The sequence below is a fragment of the Mustelus asterias genome, chromosome 13 (genome assembly GCF_964213995.1).
Source record: "Mustelus asterias chromosome 13, sMusAst1.hap1.1, whole genome shotgun sequence".
Classification (NCBI taxonomy): domain Eukaryota; kingdom Metazoa; phylum Chordata; class Chondrichthyes; order Carcharhiniformes; family Triakidae; genus Mustelus; species Mustelus asterias.
In genome coordinates, this window is record NC_135813.1 from 79,735,345 (window position 1) to 79,755,197 (window position 19,853).

The 19,853-nt window shown below is 49.0% G+C and overlaps 1 protein-coding gene across 2 annotated transcripts in view; it reads left to right on the forward strand.

Moving 5' to 3' along the window:
• scarb1 (scavenger receptor class B, member 1) overlaps window positions 1-19,406 on the forward strand; it is a 72,539-nt gene extending 53,133 nt beyond the window's left edge. The window contains exons 9-13 of one of the 2 annotated variants that reach the window (XM_078227082.1): window positions 4,954-5,027; window positions 5,368-5,419; window positions 6,150-6,305; window positions 12,495-12,611; window positions 17,016-19,294. In XM_078227082.1, the coding sequence (XP_078083208.1) occupies window positions 4,954-5,027; window positions 5,368-5,419; window positions 6,150-6,305; window positions 12,495-12,611; window positions 17,016-17,117 (501 nt within the window). In that variant the 3' untranslated portion in view covers window positions 17,118-19,294. Of the gene's footprint in view, window positions 1-4,953; window positions 5,028-5,367; window positions 5,420-6,149; window positions 6,306-12,494; window positions 12,612-17,015 lie in introns of both variants that reach the window. The other variant, XM_078227083.1, reaches the window with a different exon arrangement.
• Window positions 19,407-19,853: the final 447 nt, after the last annotated feature.

Below are 19,853 nucleotides of genomic sequence, written 5' to 3' on the forward strand. Positions count from 1 at the left end.
TATCCAGATATACAGGGAATGTCAGGGGAACGTATGAAAGGGTGAGAAAGGCAAAAAGTCCATCAGCAAAACCACTCCACTGAAACAAAAACAGGAAGGTCATCACTGTGTAGGGAGGACACAGTCACTGAGGGAGCAAGACACACCATGGGAAGCCTGTCTATTGGGGCAGAGCTGGATGTTGAACCCACAGTGGAGGAGCTCGCGTGCTGATGCTGTACCGTCTGAACCCGTCAAACAGAGGAAACAAGAGTCTCCTGCAGTATCAACTCAAACTTCTTTGTCTCTGCGGGAGGGAGGAGCTGTGTCCCAGGATAAGCCTGACTGTGACCCTGTACCAGAGCAAGGGTGACCACAGTGATTGTAACAGCGATGGAGACATGGCCCTGTGAAGAAATGTGTGGCCCTTGGTCAGTGTAGACCCTGGCTGAATGGCCGAGTCCCAGTGTGGTTTCAGAACTGGAAGAGTGACAGTTGACGTGGCCTTCCTGCTCCAGATGCTGCAAGAGAAACACTGGAGATATTATATAGCATCCTCATCAATCTCACCGAGGCAATCGTGAGCTGAGGCAGTCTGCCAGAACTGGCGGAAAGCTGTTCAACTTTGCTCAGATCCAAAACCAAGGCGCCCAAGTCGGGAAGATTCACACACGAGCAGTTGGGAGAGGACACATCCTGAGTGAGACACAGCCAGAGTGCGGGTATGTATTTTAGGAATTTTGCGGGAATTTGGTACAGATGGGAAAGGGGTATTGTTTGTAGTCTTCGGGAGCAGAGGCAGCACGGGAAAGAGCTGACTGGTAGGTAGGGGGTAAGTCGCTTTCTCCACTTTAAAGCTACATTCAGGAGAGGTAAGCTTTTCACCAAAACCTGAATAATTTTCTAATTGCCAGAAATATAAGAGTCTTTTAACTAAAAGTATGACTGGGGAGCTCAGCCCATGTTCTTCCCGGCCTGCAGTACGTGGGAATTCCGAGGCATTCCTTGCTGTCTGGACGGCCACATTTACCGGAGGCGTCACTGGTTTGACCAGCTTGAGCTCCGGGTTTCGGAGCTTGGACATTGGCTGGAGACTCAGCGATGCATCCACGAGGCTGAGAGTTACGTGGACAGCGGGTTTTAGACGTGGTCACCTTGCAGTTTAAGAAAGTTCAGAGTCAGAGAGGGAATGGAAAGTTCCAGAATGCATCTCACTCGAGAACTGTTTTTCTGTGTTGGAAACGGTGAGAGTGACAGTTCCTCTGGGGAGCGCAGCCAGAGCCACGCTCACGGCACCGGGGGGGGGGTCGGGGGTGAAGGATGAGGATCCTGCAACAGGAATTGGGGAGCTGGGCAGCAGATTGAAATGCAGGATCTCAAAGGTTGTGATTTCTGGATTAGACGGTGCCACATGCCAGTGAATATAGGAATAGGAGGATGGAGCAGATGGCTGAAGAGACGATGCTTTAGTTTCCTGGATCATTTGGTTTGTTCCTGGGGAAGGTGGGACCTGTAGAAAAGTCGGACGGGTTTCGCCTGAACCAGCAAGTGACCAACATCCTTGCGGGAAAGTTTGGTAGTGTTGCTGGGGGGGGTTAGGCAGGGGGGGGGTTTAGGCGGGGGGGGGGTTTAGGCAGGGTTGGGTCACAGTGTGGGGGTACAGTAGGGGGTGATGCACCAGAAGGAAAAGCAAGTCCATCTGAAAGGCAGAGCGTGGACAGACATGTGAAGGCACATGGGGAAAACTGCAGGGCTGGATGGCATTTATTTTGCTGTGAGGAGTCTTATGGGTGAGGCAGATGAGTTGAGGGTATTGATTAACACATGGGAGTGTGACATTATTGCTAACACGGAGACATTGATGAGGGTGGGGCATTACTGGCAGCTCAATATTCCGAGTATAGAATCTTCAGGTGAGGCAGGAGGTGGTGTCACAATATTGATCAAGGAATCCATTACTGGCGTGAGGAGGGATGATATTTTAGCAGTCTCCTCAACTGAGGCCATATGCGTGGAACTTGAAACAAAAAGAGGGCAATCACAAGGCTGGGAGTGAACTATAGGCCCCCAAACAGTCGGGGAGAGATAGAAGGGCAGATATACAGGTACAGCTTGGGGAAGTGTAAAAGTAATGGGGTAATAATAGTCGGAGATTTCAACTTCCCCAATGTTAACTGGGATAGTCAAAGTGTGAAAGGCTTAGAGGAAGCGGAATTCTGAAAGTAAATCCAGGAGAGTTTTTTTGAGCCAACTTGTAGAAAGTCCTAGCAGAGAGGGGGCAGTATTTGGATACAGGGTAAACTTTTTGATTAGGACAAATTTCTTCAAGCAGAGAGTGATGAAGCTGTGAAATTCTCAAACACAGAAAGTAGTTGAGGCCAAAATATTGAATGTCTTCAAGAAGCAATTAGATATAGCCCTTCGGGTGAAGGGGATTAAGGGATATGGGGAACTGCAGGATCAGGCTATTGAGATAGATGATCAGCCATAATCATAATGAACAGTGGAGCAGGTTTAAAGGGCTGAATGGCCTCCTCCATCATCCTACTTTCTATGTTTGACCTAATTTTAGGGCATGAAGCTGTGCAGGTGGTAGAGGCATCAGTGGGGGAGCATTTTGGTGATAGCATAACTTGGTAAGATTAAAGGTTGTTATGTACAAGGACACAGATCTGAAATAGTGGGGGCGATTCTCCCATCACGACCCGCAACTTTTCTGGCGGGTCGGGTCTGTAGAATTGTGTTGTTAGCCTCTTTCCGGGATTTGCGCATGTGCTGGGAACGCATGTGCACCTCCCAGAGGCGGAGAACAGTCGGAGTCCAGAAGACGCTGGAAACCAATGGGAAGGCAGGTTGAGTCTATTTTTAATGTAGTTTAAATATATTTTCAGTGCAATTATCGGGAACTTTCAGGTCCCGATTGAATCTCCCGTCCCGCCAGGAGTACTTCATTCTGGCAGGGTTCAGACCAGCTCCCCACATTTGGGGAACTAGCTGGAGAACTCACCGGAATGAAGGGGGGGCAATCGGGGGCCACCAGGGGGTCCGGTGGTGGGGGGTGGTGCCCCCTGGGCATGGGTACCCTGGCAGTGCCAACCTGTGTCCCCTGGCACTGCCCAAGGGGCAAAGTGCCCATGCCAGGGGGCACCTTGGCACTGCCCACCAGGCATTGGGCAGTGCCAAGGGGGAAGGGCCTACAGTGGGCAATCGGTGGGGGTGGGGGGTCCCGCTGCCACCCTACATGGTGATTGGTCTGGGCCGGAGGGAGGCCGGGGAGGGGTGGGCGGAGGGGGGTGTCTGCCCCCTCGGAGGGGGGGGGAGGTCTACCCTGGGGAGGGGGATCACCTCTGCTGGGGGGGCTGGGCTGGACATCGGGGCACTCCGAAATGGTGGGGGTGGGGTGGGGGCGGTCAGGGCTGGCCCGAGAATTGTGGTGGGGGTCACGATCGGGCCGTTGGGAGGGGAGGGGGAGGGGCTGGAGGGGCTACACTGCGGGGGTCCCGGGCAGGCCAGCAATCGAACTGGCCAACAAACGGGGAGACTGACAGATCGGGGACACTGCGCATGCGCAGAGTTCCAGAACTATCAAACTCCGACGTGTTTCGGCCCCGCCCCCCTGGGTTTTTAATGAGATTCGCGATTGTGACGTCTACATTGTACAGAGTGCGGAGATTCAGGTGAGAAGCTGACCTGACAAAACAGCCAGGATTTAGAACACGTTTCCCACCAATTTAGCACTTTTGGGAGAATCGCCCCCAAGATTCCTGAACTGGGGGAATGCTGTTTGTAATAGGGTTAGACAGGATCTGGCCAAAGCGGACTGGGAGCTGCCACTTGTAGGAAAATCCACATCAGAGCAGTGGGAGACATTCGGAAAGGAAATAGAGAGAGTACAAAGGCAGCATGTTCCTGTAAAGGTAAAGGGTGGAACCAAGACTAGAAAACACTGGATGTTACAAGGAAAAAAAAAAGTGGCTGATGGTAGGTTCAGGGGACAGTATCTGTAAGGTTTGATTCCGTGAGTATGAATGTCTGGCTGTTGCTTGACTAGTCTATGAGACAACTCTCCCAATTCCTGCACAAGCCCCGGGATGTTAACAAGGACTTTGCAGATCGACAGGTTTGCTGTTGTCGTTCCGGTGCCTGAGTTGATGGTCTGTCCAGTTTTATTCACATTCAACCATTGTCTTAGTGGTGTGATTTAGCTGCCTTTGTTGAACCATTTCAGAGGGCAGTCCAGAGTCACTGACATTGCTGTGAAGTATCTTGTGGCCCAGACAATGTATAAAATGACAGATTTCCCCCTGAAAGATGTTGGCTGGGATTTTCCCGGAGATCAGCGGGAAAGCTGCACCTTCGGAAACCAGTCGTGCATCGTGCTGTGTCCTCACGCTATCATAGTTGGTGATTTTGATGGGGAGGATTGATTGTGGATTGATTGGGCCTCATAATGACATGTTGATGTATTCAAATGAAGCTCCCAGCATTCAGTGCGTTCTATCAGGGCCGAGGGAGGGGACAGTCGCCTCGTTTGTTGATGCTGGCGTGTAACACCACTTTGCACTTAGTGGTACTTTCTGCTTCTGTCGATGACGTGAGCAGGAGTGGAAATCTCCAGACGCTGTTTTCACAAAAATCCAACAGTTCCATAAACATTATTCCCGACACTTGCTTTTAATCCCAAATTTTACACCCTTCCTGTTGCTGTGGGTTTGAACTTGTGTCGCTGAACCTTTAGTCTGGGTCTCTGGGTTACTATTTCAGTGATATTACCACTTTGCTAGGGTTCTTGTAGCCATGGATGGACTGACACTGTTGGAGAATGGCCTATTTGCCGCCTTTATTTTGTGGTGTTTGATGCAGTTGGAGCGTATTTCTAGCCTGAGCAGAAAAAGAGTGTTTCCTATTTGCAAAGTTCAGGTGTTCCTGCTGTTGTAGTATTTGGATAAAATTTGTTCTATTTCTTCCTTTCAGTTAACTGGAATCCCTTTGAATGTCTCCATCAAATTACAGCTGAATTTGTTTGTGAAAGCAGTGCGTGGAATAACGTGAGTATTACTCATCACCATTGAATAGTTTTCTGCTGGTTACATTACGACAGAGTCTCCATGGGTGACAGGTTCAATTCCTGATCAATCTCAATGTGAAGAAACACCGTCAACATCAAAACCCTTCCCCATTCTGAGCGCTAAATCCGCACCCATTCCAGATCCGAACCACTTGCTGTGTTACACTTCAGCTAGGGGCAGCCTGAAGGATGAAAGGTCATCTTCCTTCTTCTCCTCCTGACCAGCACTTGCTGGCTGTTGAGCTCAGGATGGTGTTGGGATTTGCAAGAGATGCAATAGGTTTTGTACTAATGATGTTTTTTGTATTTTATGTTGAAAGGGAAACGGGGAATATTCAACCTGTGTTGCTGCCATTACTTTGGTTCGATGAGGTGAGGTGATAAAACATTTCCACTTGTTCAAAGAAAAGCATCTTCTCCCCGATTGTATAGGAATGTTTCAGGGTTTTATTGGGGTCTGTTGGGGGGGGGGGGGGGGGGGGGGGGGGCGCGCGCAAGGAACAGTCTTTCACATCAAATCCACTCACAATTGCTTCAAATTTTCACCCTGTGCTGATCCTCCTGATGCAGGCTCAGGGAATCACTGTTGCTGTGGGATACTCGCTGGGTTTGAGGGAGTGGGAAAAAACAGAAACTTTAATGAACTGTTTGCAAAACATTTCTTCTGTAAATAAATCTGAAACTAAAATTCTAAAAGGTTTTGAGCTATGTTGTAAAAATAGATACAGCTGGTTACACGTTTGGGATGTAGATCAAGGCGGTGGTGCAGTGGTATTGTCACTGGATTAGTGATCCAGCGACCTGGGGACCCAGGTTCAAATCCCACCATGGCAGATGGTGAAATTTGAACTCTGGAATTAAGTCGAGTGATGACCATGAAACCATTGTCATAAAAACTCATCTGGCTCACTAATGTCCATTAGGTCTGTCCTCCAAGTGACTCCAAACTCACTCTGAACTGCCCTCTGAAAATGGCCTCGCTAACCACTCACTCAGTAAATGATGGCCCAGCCAGTAACACCCACCCCGGGACAAATAAAAGATAGTCCCCTCCCCTCAGCTAGCGAACCATGCAAATTGAACTTTCCTCACCTGTTTGCAGATGGGATATATCGATGGCCCACCTTTGCACACTTTCTACAAGTTCCTGGTGTTGGTGCCAAATGTTTTTGAATATCTACAGTACATCCTGATGTCTGTGGGCTGCCTGTTCATATTAATTGCTGTAGTTCTTGGAATTGTGAGCTGGAAGCGGCAGGTAAGATCATTCAATCATTAATGAAAGTATAAAGCCACAGCAAAATTATACTTTTGTAAATAGTGCAGTGTTTTAAATAAATGTTAAATTAGAAACAACCAGTAAATCTAAAAATAATCTGTTATGTTTTGCCCCGTACTAAATGAATTAAAATGACTAACCCACATTAAATGGGTGAACAGAAATTTCTGGAAGCCAAGCGGTGTCTATGGAGAGAAACAAAGCTCACATTTCCGCTCGATGATCTTACATCAATGCTGGAAAAGTTTGACAGACCTTTTTCTCAGAGGGTGGAGAGTCTTTGGAACTCTCTTCCTCAAAAGGCAGTGGGAGCAGAGTCTTTAAATAGTTTTAAGGTAGAGCTGGATAGATTCCTGATTAACAAAGGAGTGAAAGGTTATTGGGGGTCGGCAGGAAAGTGGGGTTTAAATCCGATCAGCCATGGTCCTATTGAATGGCAGTGCAGCCTCGAGGGGCCAAATGGCCTACTCCTGTTTGTAATTCATGGGGATTGTATGTGGATTTAACAGTTTTTAAGCAAGTACAGAGGCAGGGTAAGGCGGGAGAGGAGCAAAGAACCAAAGGGAAGGTCTGAGATGGGATTGAGGATGGTTTAATAACAAAAAGGATACAGAAACATAGAAAATAGGAGCAGGAGGAGGCCATTTGGCCCTTCGAGCCTGTTCCACCATTCATTATGATCATGGCTAATCATCCAACTCAATAGCCTAATCCTGCTTTCTCCCCACCCCCCCGCACAATATCCTTTGATCTCCTTCACTCCAAGTGCTATATCTAACTCCTTCTTGAAAACATTCAATGTTTTGGCCTCAACTACTTTCTGTGGTAGTGAATTCCCCAGACTCACCACTCTCTGCGTGAAGAAATTTCTCCTCCATTTTTGTCCTAAACAGTATCCTCAGACTGTGGCCCCTGGTTCTGGACATCCCCACCATTAGGAACATCCTTCCTGCATCTACCCTGTCTAGTCCTGTTGGAATATTGGTGCGAGGCAAAAGCAGGTGGTGATGCGGTAAATAAAGAAATAAAAGATGGGTCTAGAGGAGGTGTAAATGGTAATAGCAGAATCATCACCAACACCCAATGTCCAGAACATCGGGAGGAGTGGTTATGATTGAAATTGTTGAGCTTGGTGTAGAGTTGGGAAAGTTGCGAGTGGCTAAGGGAAAGATGTGATGCTAACTCTGAATCCGTGCTGGTGTCATCGAGTCACAGAGGTTTACAGCATGGAAACAGGCCCTTCGGCCCAACTTGTCCATGCCACCCCTTTTTTTTTTTAACCTCTAAGCTAGTCCCAATTGCCTGCGCTTGGCCCATATCCCTCTATACCCATCTTCCCATGTAACTGTCTAAATGCTTTTTAAAAGTCAAAATTGTACACACCTCTACCACTACCTCTGGCAGCTTGTTCCAGACACTCACCACCCTCTATGTGAAAAAATTGCCCCTCTGGACACTTTTGTATCTCTCCGCTCTCACCTTAAACCCATGCCCTCTAGTTTTAGACTCCCCTACCTTTGGGAAAAGATATTGACTATCTAGCTGATCTATGCACCTCATTATTTTATAGACCTCTACAAGATCACCCCTCAGCCTTCTACGCTCCAGGGAAAAAAGTCCCAGTCTATCCAGCCTCTCCTTATAACTCAAACCATCAAGCCCCGGTAGCATCCTAGTAAATCCTTTCTGCACTCTTTCCAGTTTGATAATATCCTTTCTATAATAGGGTGAGCAGAATATTCTGTCATTTTAATTCTCCATCCCACGCTGACGTCTTTATCCTCAGCTGGGATCTACAGGCCGGTGAGCCTCACATCTGTAGTGGGTAAGTTGTTAGAAGGTATTCTGAGAGACAGGATCTACAGGCATTTACACGTTAGTCTTTTTTACGCAGGATTGGAATACAAAATAAGGAAGTCTTGCTGCAGTTATAAAGGGATCTGGTGATATAAAGGGATATGCAGTTTTGGTTTCCATATTTCGGGAAGGATTCACTTGTATTGGAGGCAGTGGAGCAAAGGGTCGATCAATTGGTCCCTGGGATGAGGGGTTGCCTATGAAAGGGTGAGAAAACTGGGATTATGTTCTCTAGAATTTAGAAGGAGAGGCAATCTCATCGAAAAATACAAAGTTTTGAAGGGTTTGATAGTATGGACACTGAGAGATTGTTTCCACGAATGGGAAATCTCGAACATGGGGTCACAATCTCAGGATAAGGAATCATTTCGGACTGAGATGCGGAGACATTTCCTCACTCAAAGGGTTGAGAATCTTTGAAGTTCTCTGCCCCTAGATGGTTGTGGATGGTTAGTCGTTAAGCATATTCAGGGCTGAGAGAGAAAGTTTTTCAGGGAATTGAGGGAGATGTGGGAGAGACAGGGAAGTGTAATTGAGACAGATCAGGCATGATTTCATCAAATGACAGAGCACACTCAAGAGGCCGAATGGTCTACTCCTACTCATAATTCTTATGTTTTTATCAAACATTAATTGGGGGATGGGGGAGCAGAAAATGGGATGAGGATCCTGTCCATTATGTGCGGGTTAGGCTGTCCAAAGATGTGCGGGTTAGGTTGATTGGCCAGGTTAAAAAAAAATTGCCCCTTAGAGTCCTGGGATGTGTAGGTTAGAGGGATTAGCGGGTAAAATATGTGGGGGTAGGGCCTGGGTGGGATTGTGGTCGGTGCAGACTCGATGGGCCGAATGGCCTCCTTCTGCACTGTAGGGTTTCTATGATTTCTATGATTATGTTGGTCCTTGACTGAGGAACAAGAAAGAAAGATCAAAGGAAACTCAAAGATTTTTCCATTCAGCACTTGGCAGCCTTCCCAACTCAACTCCGAGCTCAACAATTTCACATCATAACCACCCCTCTCCAGTGTTTTGGACAGTGGGTGTTGGTGATGATTCTGCTGTTACCATTTACACCTCCTCTAGATCCATCTTTTGTTGTTTTATTTGTCCCAATACCTTGCGCCAATATCCCTTTTGTTATTTAATCTCTCCTGGCTTCCATCGCAGACATTCCCCTTTGTTCTTTCCTCCCTTCCCTCCTTTCCCTGTCTCTGTGCTTGCTAACACCCTGTTACAACTTGAACTTTTCCCCGTTCTAATGAAAGATCGATCATCAAACTGAAGCTTTGTTGTTCTCTCCACGGATGCCGCACGACCAGCATTTTCTGTTTTTAACTTCAGTGCAGACTCGATGGGCCGAATGGCCTCCTTCTGCATTGTAAGGAGTCTATGATTCCATAAATCCAGAATCTGTGGCTTCTGCTCTTGTGTTAAATTAATAAAAGTGACTTTATCCACTGTTGTGCATTTCTCAAACGTGCAGCATTAAAGCCATATGACATAATTCCTTCTGCACTCACTGATTTGGTGTCTAGTCAGTTTCTGTTTCATGTCCTGAGCAATAGAAAGGATTAATGTTGCTGAGTTTCATTGAAGATGGTGATAGGGCTGAAATGATTTGGGGAGAGGGGTGAGTTGTGGATTAGATGTAAAGGGGTGTGCTATCATTGGCATTATGGAGACGTGGCTCCAAGGTGACCAAGAATAGGAACTAAATATTGAGGTTATTCAGTGTTTAGGAAGGACAGACAGAAAGGAAAAGGTGGGGGAGTTGCATTGTTGACCAGAGATGATATTGATATGATATCGAGGAAAGATATTAGCATAGATGATGTGGAATCTGTATGGATCAAGTTAAGAAACAACAAGGGGAAAAAAACATTGGTGGGGGTGGTCTACAGACCACCAAACTGTAGTGGTAATGTTGGGAAAAGTTTTAGACAGGAAGTTATGTGTAGAACCACAGGAAGTGGGTGAAGTCCTTGATGAATACTATGTATCGGTATTCACCAAGGAGAAGGATATGACGGATATTGAGGTCAGATAGCTGTGTGAACGTTCTAGAGACCATCAATATATCAAAGGAGGAAGTGTTGAGTATCCTAAATTGCATTAAGGTAGACAAGTCCCCGGGGCCGGATGGGATCTCTCCCAGGTTACTGCAGGAGGCAAGGGAAGAACTAGCTGGGGCCTTAACAGATATCTTCACATCCTCTTTGACCACAAGCGAGGTTCCAGAGAATAGCCAATGTTGTTCCCTTGTTTAAGAAAGGAAGCAGGGATAATCCAGCAAATTATAGGCTGGTGAGCCTTACGTCAGTGATGGGGAAGCTTTTGGCGAAGATACTGAGGGACAGGATATATGCACATTTGGAAGAAAATGGACTAATTAGTGACAGGCAGCATGGTTTTGTACGGAGAAGGTCATGTCTCACCAACTTGATTGAGTTTTTCGAAGAGGTGACAAAGATAATTGATGAGGGAAGGGCTGTGGATGTAGTTTATATGGACTTTAGTAAGGCAAGGTCCCACATGGCAGACTGGTACAAAAACTAAAATCACATGGGATTCAGAGTGGGCTGGCTAGATGGATACAGAACGGGTTTGGTTATCGAAGACAGAGTAACGGTGGAAGGATGTTTTTCAGAATGGAGATCTGTAGATAGTGGCGTCCCACAGGGATCAGTGCTGGGAGCTCTGTTGTTTGTAGTATATATAAATGATCTGGAGGAAAGTGTAGTTGATTGATAAGTTTATGGATGACATGAAGATTGGTGGAGTTGCTGATAGTGCCGGGGATTGTCAGAGGATACAACAGGATAAAGAGGATCAGCCATGATCTTATTGAATGGCGGGGCAGGCTCGAGGGGCTAGATGGCCTACTGCTGCTCCTATTTCTTATGTTCTTATAAAGATAGATTGGAGACTTAGATATGGAAATGGCAGATGGAGTTTAATCCAGACAAATGCGAGGTGATGCATTTTGGAGGGTCAAATTTAGGTGTGAATTATACTGTAAATGGCAGAACCCTTAGGAACATTAACATACAGAGGGATCTGGGCGTGCAGGTCCACAGTTCCCTAAAAGTGGCAACACAGGTGGCCAAGGTGATTAAGAAGGCATATAGCATTCTTGCCTTCAACAGCCGGGGCATTGAGTACAAGAGTTGGAAATCCCCCCCTCAGCCCCCCCTCAGCCCCCCCCCCCCCCAGCCCCCCCCCCCCCCCCCAGCCCCCCCCCCCCCCCCCCAGCCCAGCCCCCCCCCCCAGCCCAGCCCCCCCCCCCAGCCCAGCCCCCCCCCCCAGCCCAGCCCCCCCCCCCAGCCCAGCCCCCCCCCCCAGCCCAGCCCCCCCCCCCAGCCCAGCCCCCCCCCCAGCCCAGCCCCCCCCCAGCCCACTCAGCCCCACTCAGCCCCGATACCCCTCCCTCTCCCCCCCCCCAATTAGTTAATTGTTCTCTCCTACCATGTTATAATCTAGAGAGCCAAGTGTTGAAGAATCGAACTAGAGACAATCGCTACAACGTTCATCAGCATTTATTTACAGAGATGCACGTGACAAACCTGCAGCTCCTCATCCAATAATCACACTCTGTCTGTTTAAAACAATAGGACGCACAATGGAATCTATAGTTAAGGCCCATGAAAATTGTGCATTTGATGATGTCTTTCCAGAGAAAATAGATGATTAAAGATGGATTTAATAAAGGTGTTTGGAATTAAGAGAGGTTTGCTAAATTAGATATGATGAAGAGATGCCGGCGTTGGACTGGGGTGGGCACAGTCAATTAGATAGGAAGAAACAGTTTCTGGAGGGTCTGTAACTGGAAAATGCAGATTTCGGATAAGTGGCAAAACAGATACCAAGGAGACGAAAAACGTTTTAGAAAGTAGTTATCTGCTATTCACAGTTTGAAAGTGAGTGATTCAATGTCAGCTTTCAAAGGGACATTGGATAAATGCTGGAAAAGGTACACTTCTACAAGACAATGTGGAATGTGCAGGTTAGTGCCACTAATTAGATTGCTTGTTAAAAGAGCCAGTACAGTGATGATGAACCGAATGACTGCCTTCTAATAGTGGTTTAAAGAAGCATAACAATGAATAAAATCAAAACATTTGATAGGTTTTAAATATGATTAAATAAATGGCATCTTGATAAAGTAATCGTGTGCATGATTCTTAAATGCTGCATATTGACTCAATATCACCGTAAACAAAACTAAAACACACCACAAGCTAACTGTTCATAACTCATATTCTTGATTTAAAACAAATTAATTGTGACTATAAAGTCTGAGTGATTGCTTTGTAGGACAAAAACATTTTATTTTGGACTAATAAACTATGCACTGAGGACAAACCATTCAGTTCTGAAAAATCAAATCCTGTAACTTCTAACGAGAAGCTGGAGGTTGAAGTCTCTGTGCAGGTGGGTAAAGGTTTAATAGTGTTTCCATGTAGACTTGTGTTGTAAATCGCTGCCCATTTAACTCTGTCACACTCCCAGGCTCAGAAAATATAAATGAGTGGGTGTTTGGAAACGGCTGATAATATCCCTGGACCAGAATTCACTTCCCTTAAAGTTTATTTATTAGTGTCACAAGTAGGCTTACATTGACACTGCAATGAAGTTACTGTGAAAATCCCCTGGTCGCCACACTCTGGCGCCTGTTCGGCTGCACTGAGGGAGAATTTAGCCAATGCACCTAACCAACATGTCTTTCAGGCTGGGAGGAAACCGGAGCACCCGGAGGAAACCCACGCAGACATGGGGAGAACGTGCAGACTCCACACAGACAGTGACCCAAGCCGGGAATTGAATCCGGGTCCCTGGCGCTGTGAGGCAACAGTGCTAACCCGCTGTGCCACCGTGCTGCCCCAATAAAATGGAAAAATAAAACGGAAAATTGACAAGTTTTTCCAGTTCAAAAAGAGCATTCTTTCCGATTTGAGATCATTTGGAACTGAAAATGGACTTGGGCGTCATAAAGATCCTCGAAAATAAAGACATTTTGTTAACTGGAAGCAGATGAGAATGTTTAAACTGTTTATAATCTTTGAATCATTGGCCAGTGAAGTTTTTAACTAGAAAGGTTGCTGTGCTTTTGTATAATTGAATTGAAGAGATTGAGGGCGTCAATTGGAAACAGGAAAATTACATTCCAAATGGGAATTCCTCCAAAATTAATTTCCTTGGATGAATTTGAATAAATCTCCTTGGAACAATGTTTACTGTGACAGAGTGGGGAAAGTGTAGCTGAGGCTAGTTATTGATGGCTCTCTCGATTGGTGCTTCTGTCCTTGGCGAGATTGAAGAAGAGCAAAGCCACCACCATCTGCAAACTGTCCAAAACATTGGGCTGGGGATGGCGGGAAATTCAAATAATTGCAGTCGAGGGGGAAATAAATAGAGTAAAAATATTAACGAGAAACACAGACAAAAGGAGAGTTTGAGGGCCTTAAACCCACCATTCCTTGACGACATGATGCATGATGACTTTCTCTGCAATGTAATATTGCTCCACTGTGACTGAAAGAGAGAAATGGACGAATGAAACTTCAAGCAGCGAGAAACAGTTGTGAAAATGTCACATTGACTGTGACCAACAGGCAGCAGTGAGAGTGACACATCGCCTCATTTACTGGTCATGGTGCGACTGGGGGTCACGGTGCAGCTGGGGGTCATGGTGATGTCTGCGGTGAGGCTGGGGTCACGGTGCAGACGCGGTGAGGCTGGGGTCACGGTGCGGCCGCGGTGAGGCTGGGGTCACGGTGCGGCCGCGGTGAGGCTGGGGTCACGGTGCGGCCCCGGTGAGGCTGGGGTCACGGTGCGGCCCCGGTGAGGCTGGGGTCACGGTGCAGCCCCGGTGAGGCTGGGGTCACGGCGCAGCCCCGGTGAGGCTGGGGTCACGGCGCAGCCCCGGTGAGGCTGGGGTCACGGCTTCACCATGGCTGCACCGTGATCCCAGCCTCTCCGCGGCTGCACCGTGACCCCAGCCTCACCGGGGCTGCACCGTGACCCCAGCCTCACCGGGGCTGCACCGTGACCCCAGCCTCACCGGGGCTGCACCGTGACCCCAGCCTCACCGGGGCTGCACCGTGACCCCAGCCTCACCGGGGCTGCACCGTGACCCCAGCCTCACCGGGGCTGCACCGTGACCCCAGCCTCACCGGTGAGGCTGGGGTCACGGTGCTGACCGCGGTGGAGCTGGGGTCACGGTGCTGTCCGCGGTGGGGCTGGGGTCACGGTGCTGTCCGCGGTGGTGCTGGGGGTCACGGTGCTGTCCGCGGTGGAGCTGGGGTCACGGTGCTGTCCGCGGTGGGGCTGGGGTCACGGTGCTGTCCGCGGTGGGGCTGGGGTCACGGTGCTGTCCGCGGTGGGGCTGGGGGTCACGGTGCTGTCCGCGGTGGTGCTGGGGGTCACGGTGCTGTCCGCGGTGGGGCTGGGGTCACGGTGCTGTCCGCGGTGGGGCTGGGGGTCGCGGTGCTGTCCGCGGTGGGGCTGGGGGTCACGGTGCTGTCCGCGGTGGGGCTGGGGGTCACGGTGCTGTCCGCGGTGGGGCTGGGGGTCACGGTGCTGTCCGCGGTGGAGCAGGGGTCACGGTGTGGCTGCGGTGGGGCTGGGGGTCACGGTGTGGCTGCGGTGGGGCTGGGGGTCACGGTGTGGCTGCGGTGGGGCTGGGGGTCACGGTGTGGCTGCGGTGGAGCAGGGGTCACGGTGTGGCTGCGGTGGGGCTGGGGGTCACGGTGTGGCTGCGGTGGGGCTGGGGGTCACGGTGTGGCTGCGGTGGGGCTGGGGGTCACGGTGTGGCTGCGGTGGGGCTGGGGTCACAGTGTGGCTGCGGTGGGGCTGGGGGCCGCGGTGGGGCTGGGGGTCACGGTGTGGCTGCGGTGGGGCTGGGGGTCACGGTGTGGCTGCGGTGGGGCTGGGGGTCACGGTGTGGCTGCGGTGGGGCTGGGGGTCACGATGTGGCTGCGGTGGGGCTGGGGGTCACGGTGCTGTCCGCGGTGGAGCTGGGGTCGCGGTGCTGTCCGCGGTGGGGCTGGGGGTCGCGGTGCTGTCCGTGGTGGGGCTGGGGGTCACGGTGCTGTCCGCGGTGGAGCTGGGGTCGCGGTGCTGTCCGCGGTGGGGCTGGGGGTCGCGGTGCTGTCCGCGGTGGGGCTGGGGGTCGCGGTGCTGTTCGCGGTGGGGCTGGGGTCACAGTGCTGTCCGCGGTGGGGCTGGGGGTCGCGGTGCTGTCCGCGGTGGAGCTGGGGTCACGGTGCTGTCCGCGGTGGGGCTGGGGTCACGGTGCTGTCCGCGGTGGGGCTGGGGGTCGCGGTGCTGTCCGCGGTGGGGCTGGGGGTCGCGGTGCTGTCCGCGGTGGGGCTGGGGGTCGCGGTGCTGTCCGCGGTGGGGCTGTGGGTCACGGTGCTGTCTGCGGTGGGGCTGGGGGTCACGGTGCTGTCTGCGGTGGAGCTGGGGTCACGGTGCTGGCTGCGGTGGGGCTGGGGGTCACGGTGCTGTCTGCGGTGGAGCTGGGGTCACGGTGTGGCTGCGGTTGGGCTGGGGGTCACGGTGTGGCTGCGGTGGGGCTGGGGGTCACGGTGTGGCTGCGGTGGGGCTGGGGGTCACGGTGTGGCTGCGGTGGGGCTGGGGTCACGGTGTGGCTGCGGTGGGGCTGGGGTCACGGTGTGGCTGCGGTGGGGCTGGGGGTCACGGTGTGGCTAGGGTCACGGTGTGGTTGCGGTGGGGCTGGGGGTCACGGTGTGGCTGCGGTAGGGCTGGGGGTCACGGTGTGGCTGCGGTGGGGCTGGGGGTCACGGTGTGGTTGCGGTGGGGCTGGGGGTCACGGTGTGGCTGCGGTGGGGCTGGGGGTCACGGTGTGGCTGCGGTGGGGCTGGGGGTCACGGTGTGGCTGCGGTGGGGCTGGGGGTCACGGTGTGGCTGCGGTGGGGCTGGGGGTCACGGTGTGGCTGCGGTAGGGCTGGGGGTCACGGTGTGGCTGCGGTGGGGCTGGGGGTCACGGTGTGGCTAGGGTCACGGTGTGGTTGCGGTGGGGCTGGGGGTCACGGTGTGGCTGCGGTGGGGCTGGGGTCACGGTGTGGCTGCGGTGGGGCTGGGGGTCACGGTGGGGCTGTGTCCAATGACCCTATTCTGATGCCACATTTTAAATGGTTTCTGGGATTCCAGAATCCAGAAGTTGAGTGAAAACTGCTCCAACGCGGACACTTCCTGTCCTTTGCCCGTCTGAATAACTGTCTTCAGTTCGAGAGGTTTACAGCATAAGGAGGCACTTTGGCCCAGATTCTCACTCACTTTTCCTGTAAAAACTATTTTGTAATTGAGGTCCAAAATCAGCTCATAAAACCCAAGGAGGCCATTCATCCCATCGGGTTTTTGCCAGCTCTCCATTCTGTTCCAATCCCCTACTCTGTCCCCAAGGCCCTGCAAGTTTATTTAGCTGCAGCAAATCAACAATTGAATCTGAAATACTTGTCTTATATTTTAAAACACTAACTCAAAGCATGTAACTTCTTTAACTGGCCCCTTGTTCATTATCCAAGTATTTAATTGCATTTGATCAATTGTTGAGACTTTTACTGCAATAATATCTCAAGGTTTGCAAATCCCACCAATCAGTGTTTTACCATCGGGTCCACAACTAATCTACTGAGCAACTTCCAATAAATCTTTATAAAATTTCATTGTGTTCATTTACTCTGATGTTTCTGTGCAGGTTTGAAGTTTGTGATGAAATATTTGTGCATCTTGTTTGGCATTAAGTGCATTAATTATTGTTCCTTTTTAAAGCATGTTTACCATTTGACAGATAACTTTATTTTTACTCAGATTCCTGTCAGCGAGATTTCTGATAACGAAAGTCAAAGAACTTCTGGCGACTCACCGCTGCTGCTTGGTGAATCAAATAGGCTATCGCTTCAACAGCCTTGATTTCTGCTGGACTGAACCTTTGAATATCTGGATAGAAAATGGAACAGTTTTTAACTGCAAGGACTGTTCCTTTATGTTCCATTAATGTTCCTTCTCAAACTCGCACTGCATACATAAGCATGTTAGCCAAAACCTCTCCACACGCCAGCGTAAATATTTACAGTATTCTTCCAGATAAATACAGATATCAATTTGTGTGAAGAAATGTTACGCAAAGCTTATTGCAGCCACTGTTCATTATTATGTTCTATTCAGTTACAAGTTTCATTTGTGTAATTATCACATATTAGCTGGCAACACTTAACCCTTTGATCTGTAGAGTACGGGTTTAAATTCCACTCAAAGCCTTTGTGGTAGCCTCATTCTGATCAGTGCAGCTGTGTTCGCCAGCCCGGCACCCACAACCGGGTCATCGATCACACACACAGGTAGTTAACACTTTAACGGAGTTTTTTAAAAAATATACTTTTCCAATTCAATCAAATCAAGTCCAATTCAGAGTCTCAACAAGTTGAGACATTTCCGATCCAAGCTGACAAGACAGCACCTCCACTCCTGTCTTGGGCCTGATCTACATGAGCCAAGCTGATTGGAGTAGGTGCAGACTCACCTCCTCCAAGGGTTGATCTCATTTGCATCTTAGCCAAAAGGCCGAGATGCCACTTTTAAAAATTGCTTCAAATGAAGCTTAAATGTAACCTAATGACCTCAACCAAGTGCAGCCTGTCCATACTGCACTTGATCTTAGCCAAAAGGCCGAGAAGCGAACACTTTGACGGAGTTAATACAGTTGAAGGAGTTGAAACTATCTGCCTGATTTGATGGATGAAGTGATGATTCTCCAAGTGGGTGTTTTACCAGCCACATCACTAATATTCTTCCCGTATTTAATCCTTTTAACAAATCCGTCATTCACCTCACTGCAGTTTGTGGGATCTTGCTGTACAATCTTTCATTATAAAAACTACACCAGACATTCCAGTATTCCAAATTACAATTCAAGGTGCAAAGAGTAACTGCCTCGGTGGATTTGGTATTCATATATTTGGTTAGTTGAGTGTTTTGGAGATGTTTGAAGCATGAATCATTTGTTAGTATTTGATTAGTGCAGTTACACGCTCTGTCTAACGCGCACTTTTATAACATTTTATCAAATTGTATTTTTCTAAATATTGTATTTCCCTTAAATTTGGTACATGGTAATTTAGCAATAGGAATTCTGCTAGTGTAAACTGCAATAAAAAAATTAGAAATCAAACCTCAAATTGCAAATATTCAGAAAAGGAGCTTGTGAATTTCAGATTAACGATTTGGTTGCAACCCTTTAGAGAAGAGGAATTTCAATCTGGTTGCTACCTGTTATAGACTCTATCAGTGTGTTCGGTAATGTAGAAATACTCTTCAATGTTTGTTTCAATATCTCACTGGTGTCAAATCACATCTGTTTACTCGATGGCTCCTGCACTTTTATATCTGTACAAATGGACTGTCGAATGTGTGATAAGATTGTGTCTTGAAATGTATTTATATCATGTTTATTGTAAGAGGTATGTTTAAAATTCAGCTCTGTTTTATATGGTGCCCATTTGACTGCACTAGACAGCTCACGTGCTGAAAATACAGGCTAATGATTGATCTAGCGAGGGATGTGTTTGTTTAAAGCTGCGTTAATTTATTTTTGTTTATTTTGTGTTTTTCGCAGGGATTTCAGAATAGGGTTTTGGTTAGATTGGTTGACACAGATGGTCATGTGTTAATGGGCAGAGCTAAAGTTACTGTTTTTGTTGAAATGGTTAGTTTCTACCTGGGCCTGAAAGAAGCAAGAAGTATCTCTCTCTCTCTCTGTCTGTCTGCCTCTCTCTCTCTGTCCCTCTCTCTCTGGAGGCTGCTGTTTGGGGCTGTCAGAAGACAGGTGTCTCTCTGTTTCTCTCTCTCTCTCCAGAGGTGTTCAAAGGGCTGTAGGACTGTTAGCAATGACAAGCACACAAGCACGAACTGAATTTGAAGAGGAGTTTGTCTATCAGATGAATATTGCTTGAATTAGAACCAATCGAGGTGGTTGGCAATTAACCACTCTAACTTGTCATGTTTAAGTATTATTCAATTGGTAAATGTTAACTTTTATAGTTAAATTCTACTGTTAAATAAAGTTTGTTTTAATAAAAGCTTCCCAGTGTATCAGTAGAATCGCGCCTGGAGTGGATATCTTCAGACTAATGTCAAAATAGAAAATAGTTGGAGTCTAGCCTGGCTTCATAATAAACCTTGGGGTTTCTGATCCTGTTCTGTAACAAATGGCACAACTTTCTTCACCAGGACTTTGCAGAACCTGGGTGACTATTTAAAAAAAAACACAGAGAAGCTGCTGGAACGGTGAACTTTCGATTCTAGCAGAATTTGTTTTGGCGAATCAGTTTAAAAGGTGGGGTTGAGGCAGGGGGCACTGGGCTTACCTGGGGAGGGGAGGGGAGAGGAGGGGAGGGGGGTGGGGTGGGGGCACGGGTGGGGTGTTGTGAGGAAAGCAGGAGGGGAGGGGGGTGGGGTGGGGGCACGGGAGGGGGGTGGGGTGGGGGCACGGGAGGGGGGTGGGGTGGGGGCACGGGTGGGGTGTTGCGAGGAAAGCAGGACTGGAGTTCAGCCAGGTGGGGGTTATCCCTGGTGAGGGTGGGGGTTACTTCAGGGATGCAGTCTCCAAGGGAGGTTTTACCTCAGGCAGTCGTCGTTGGTTGCCCTGAA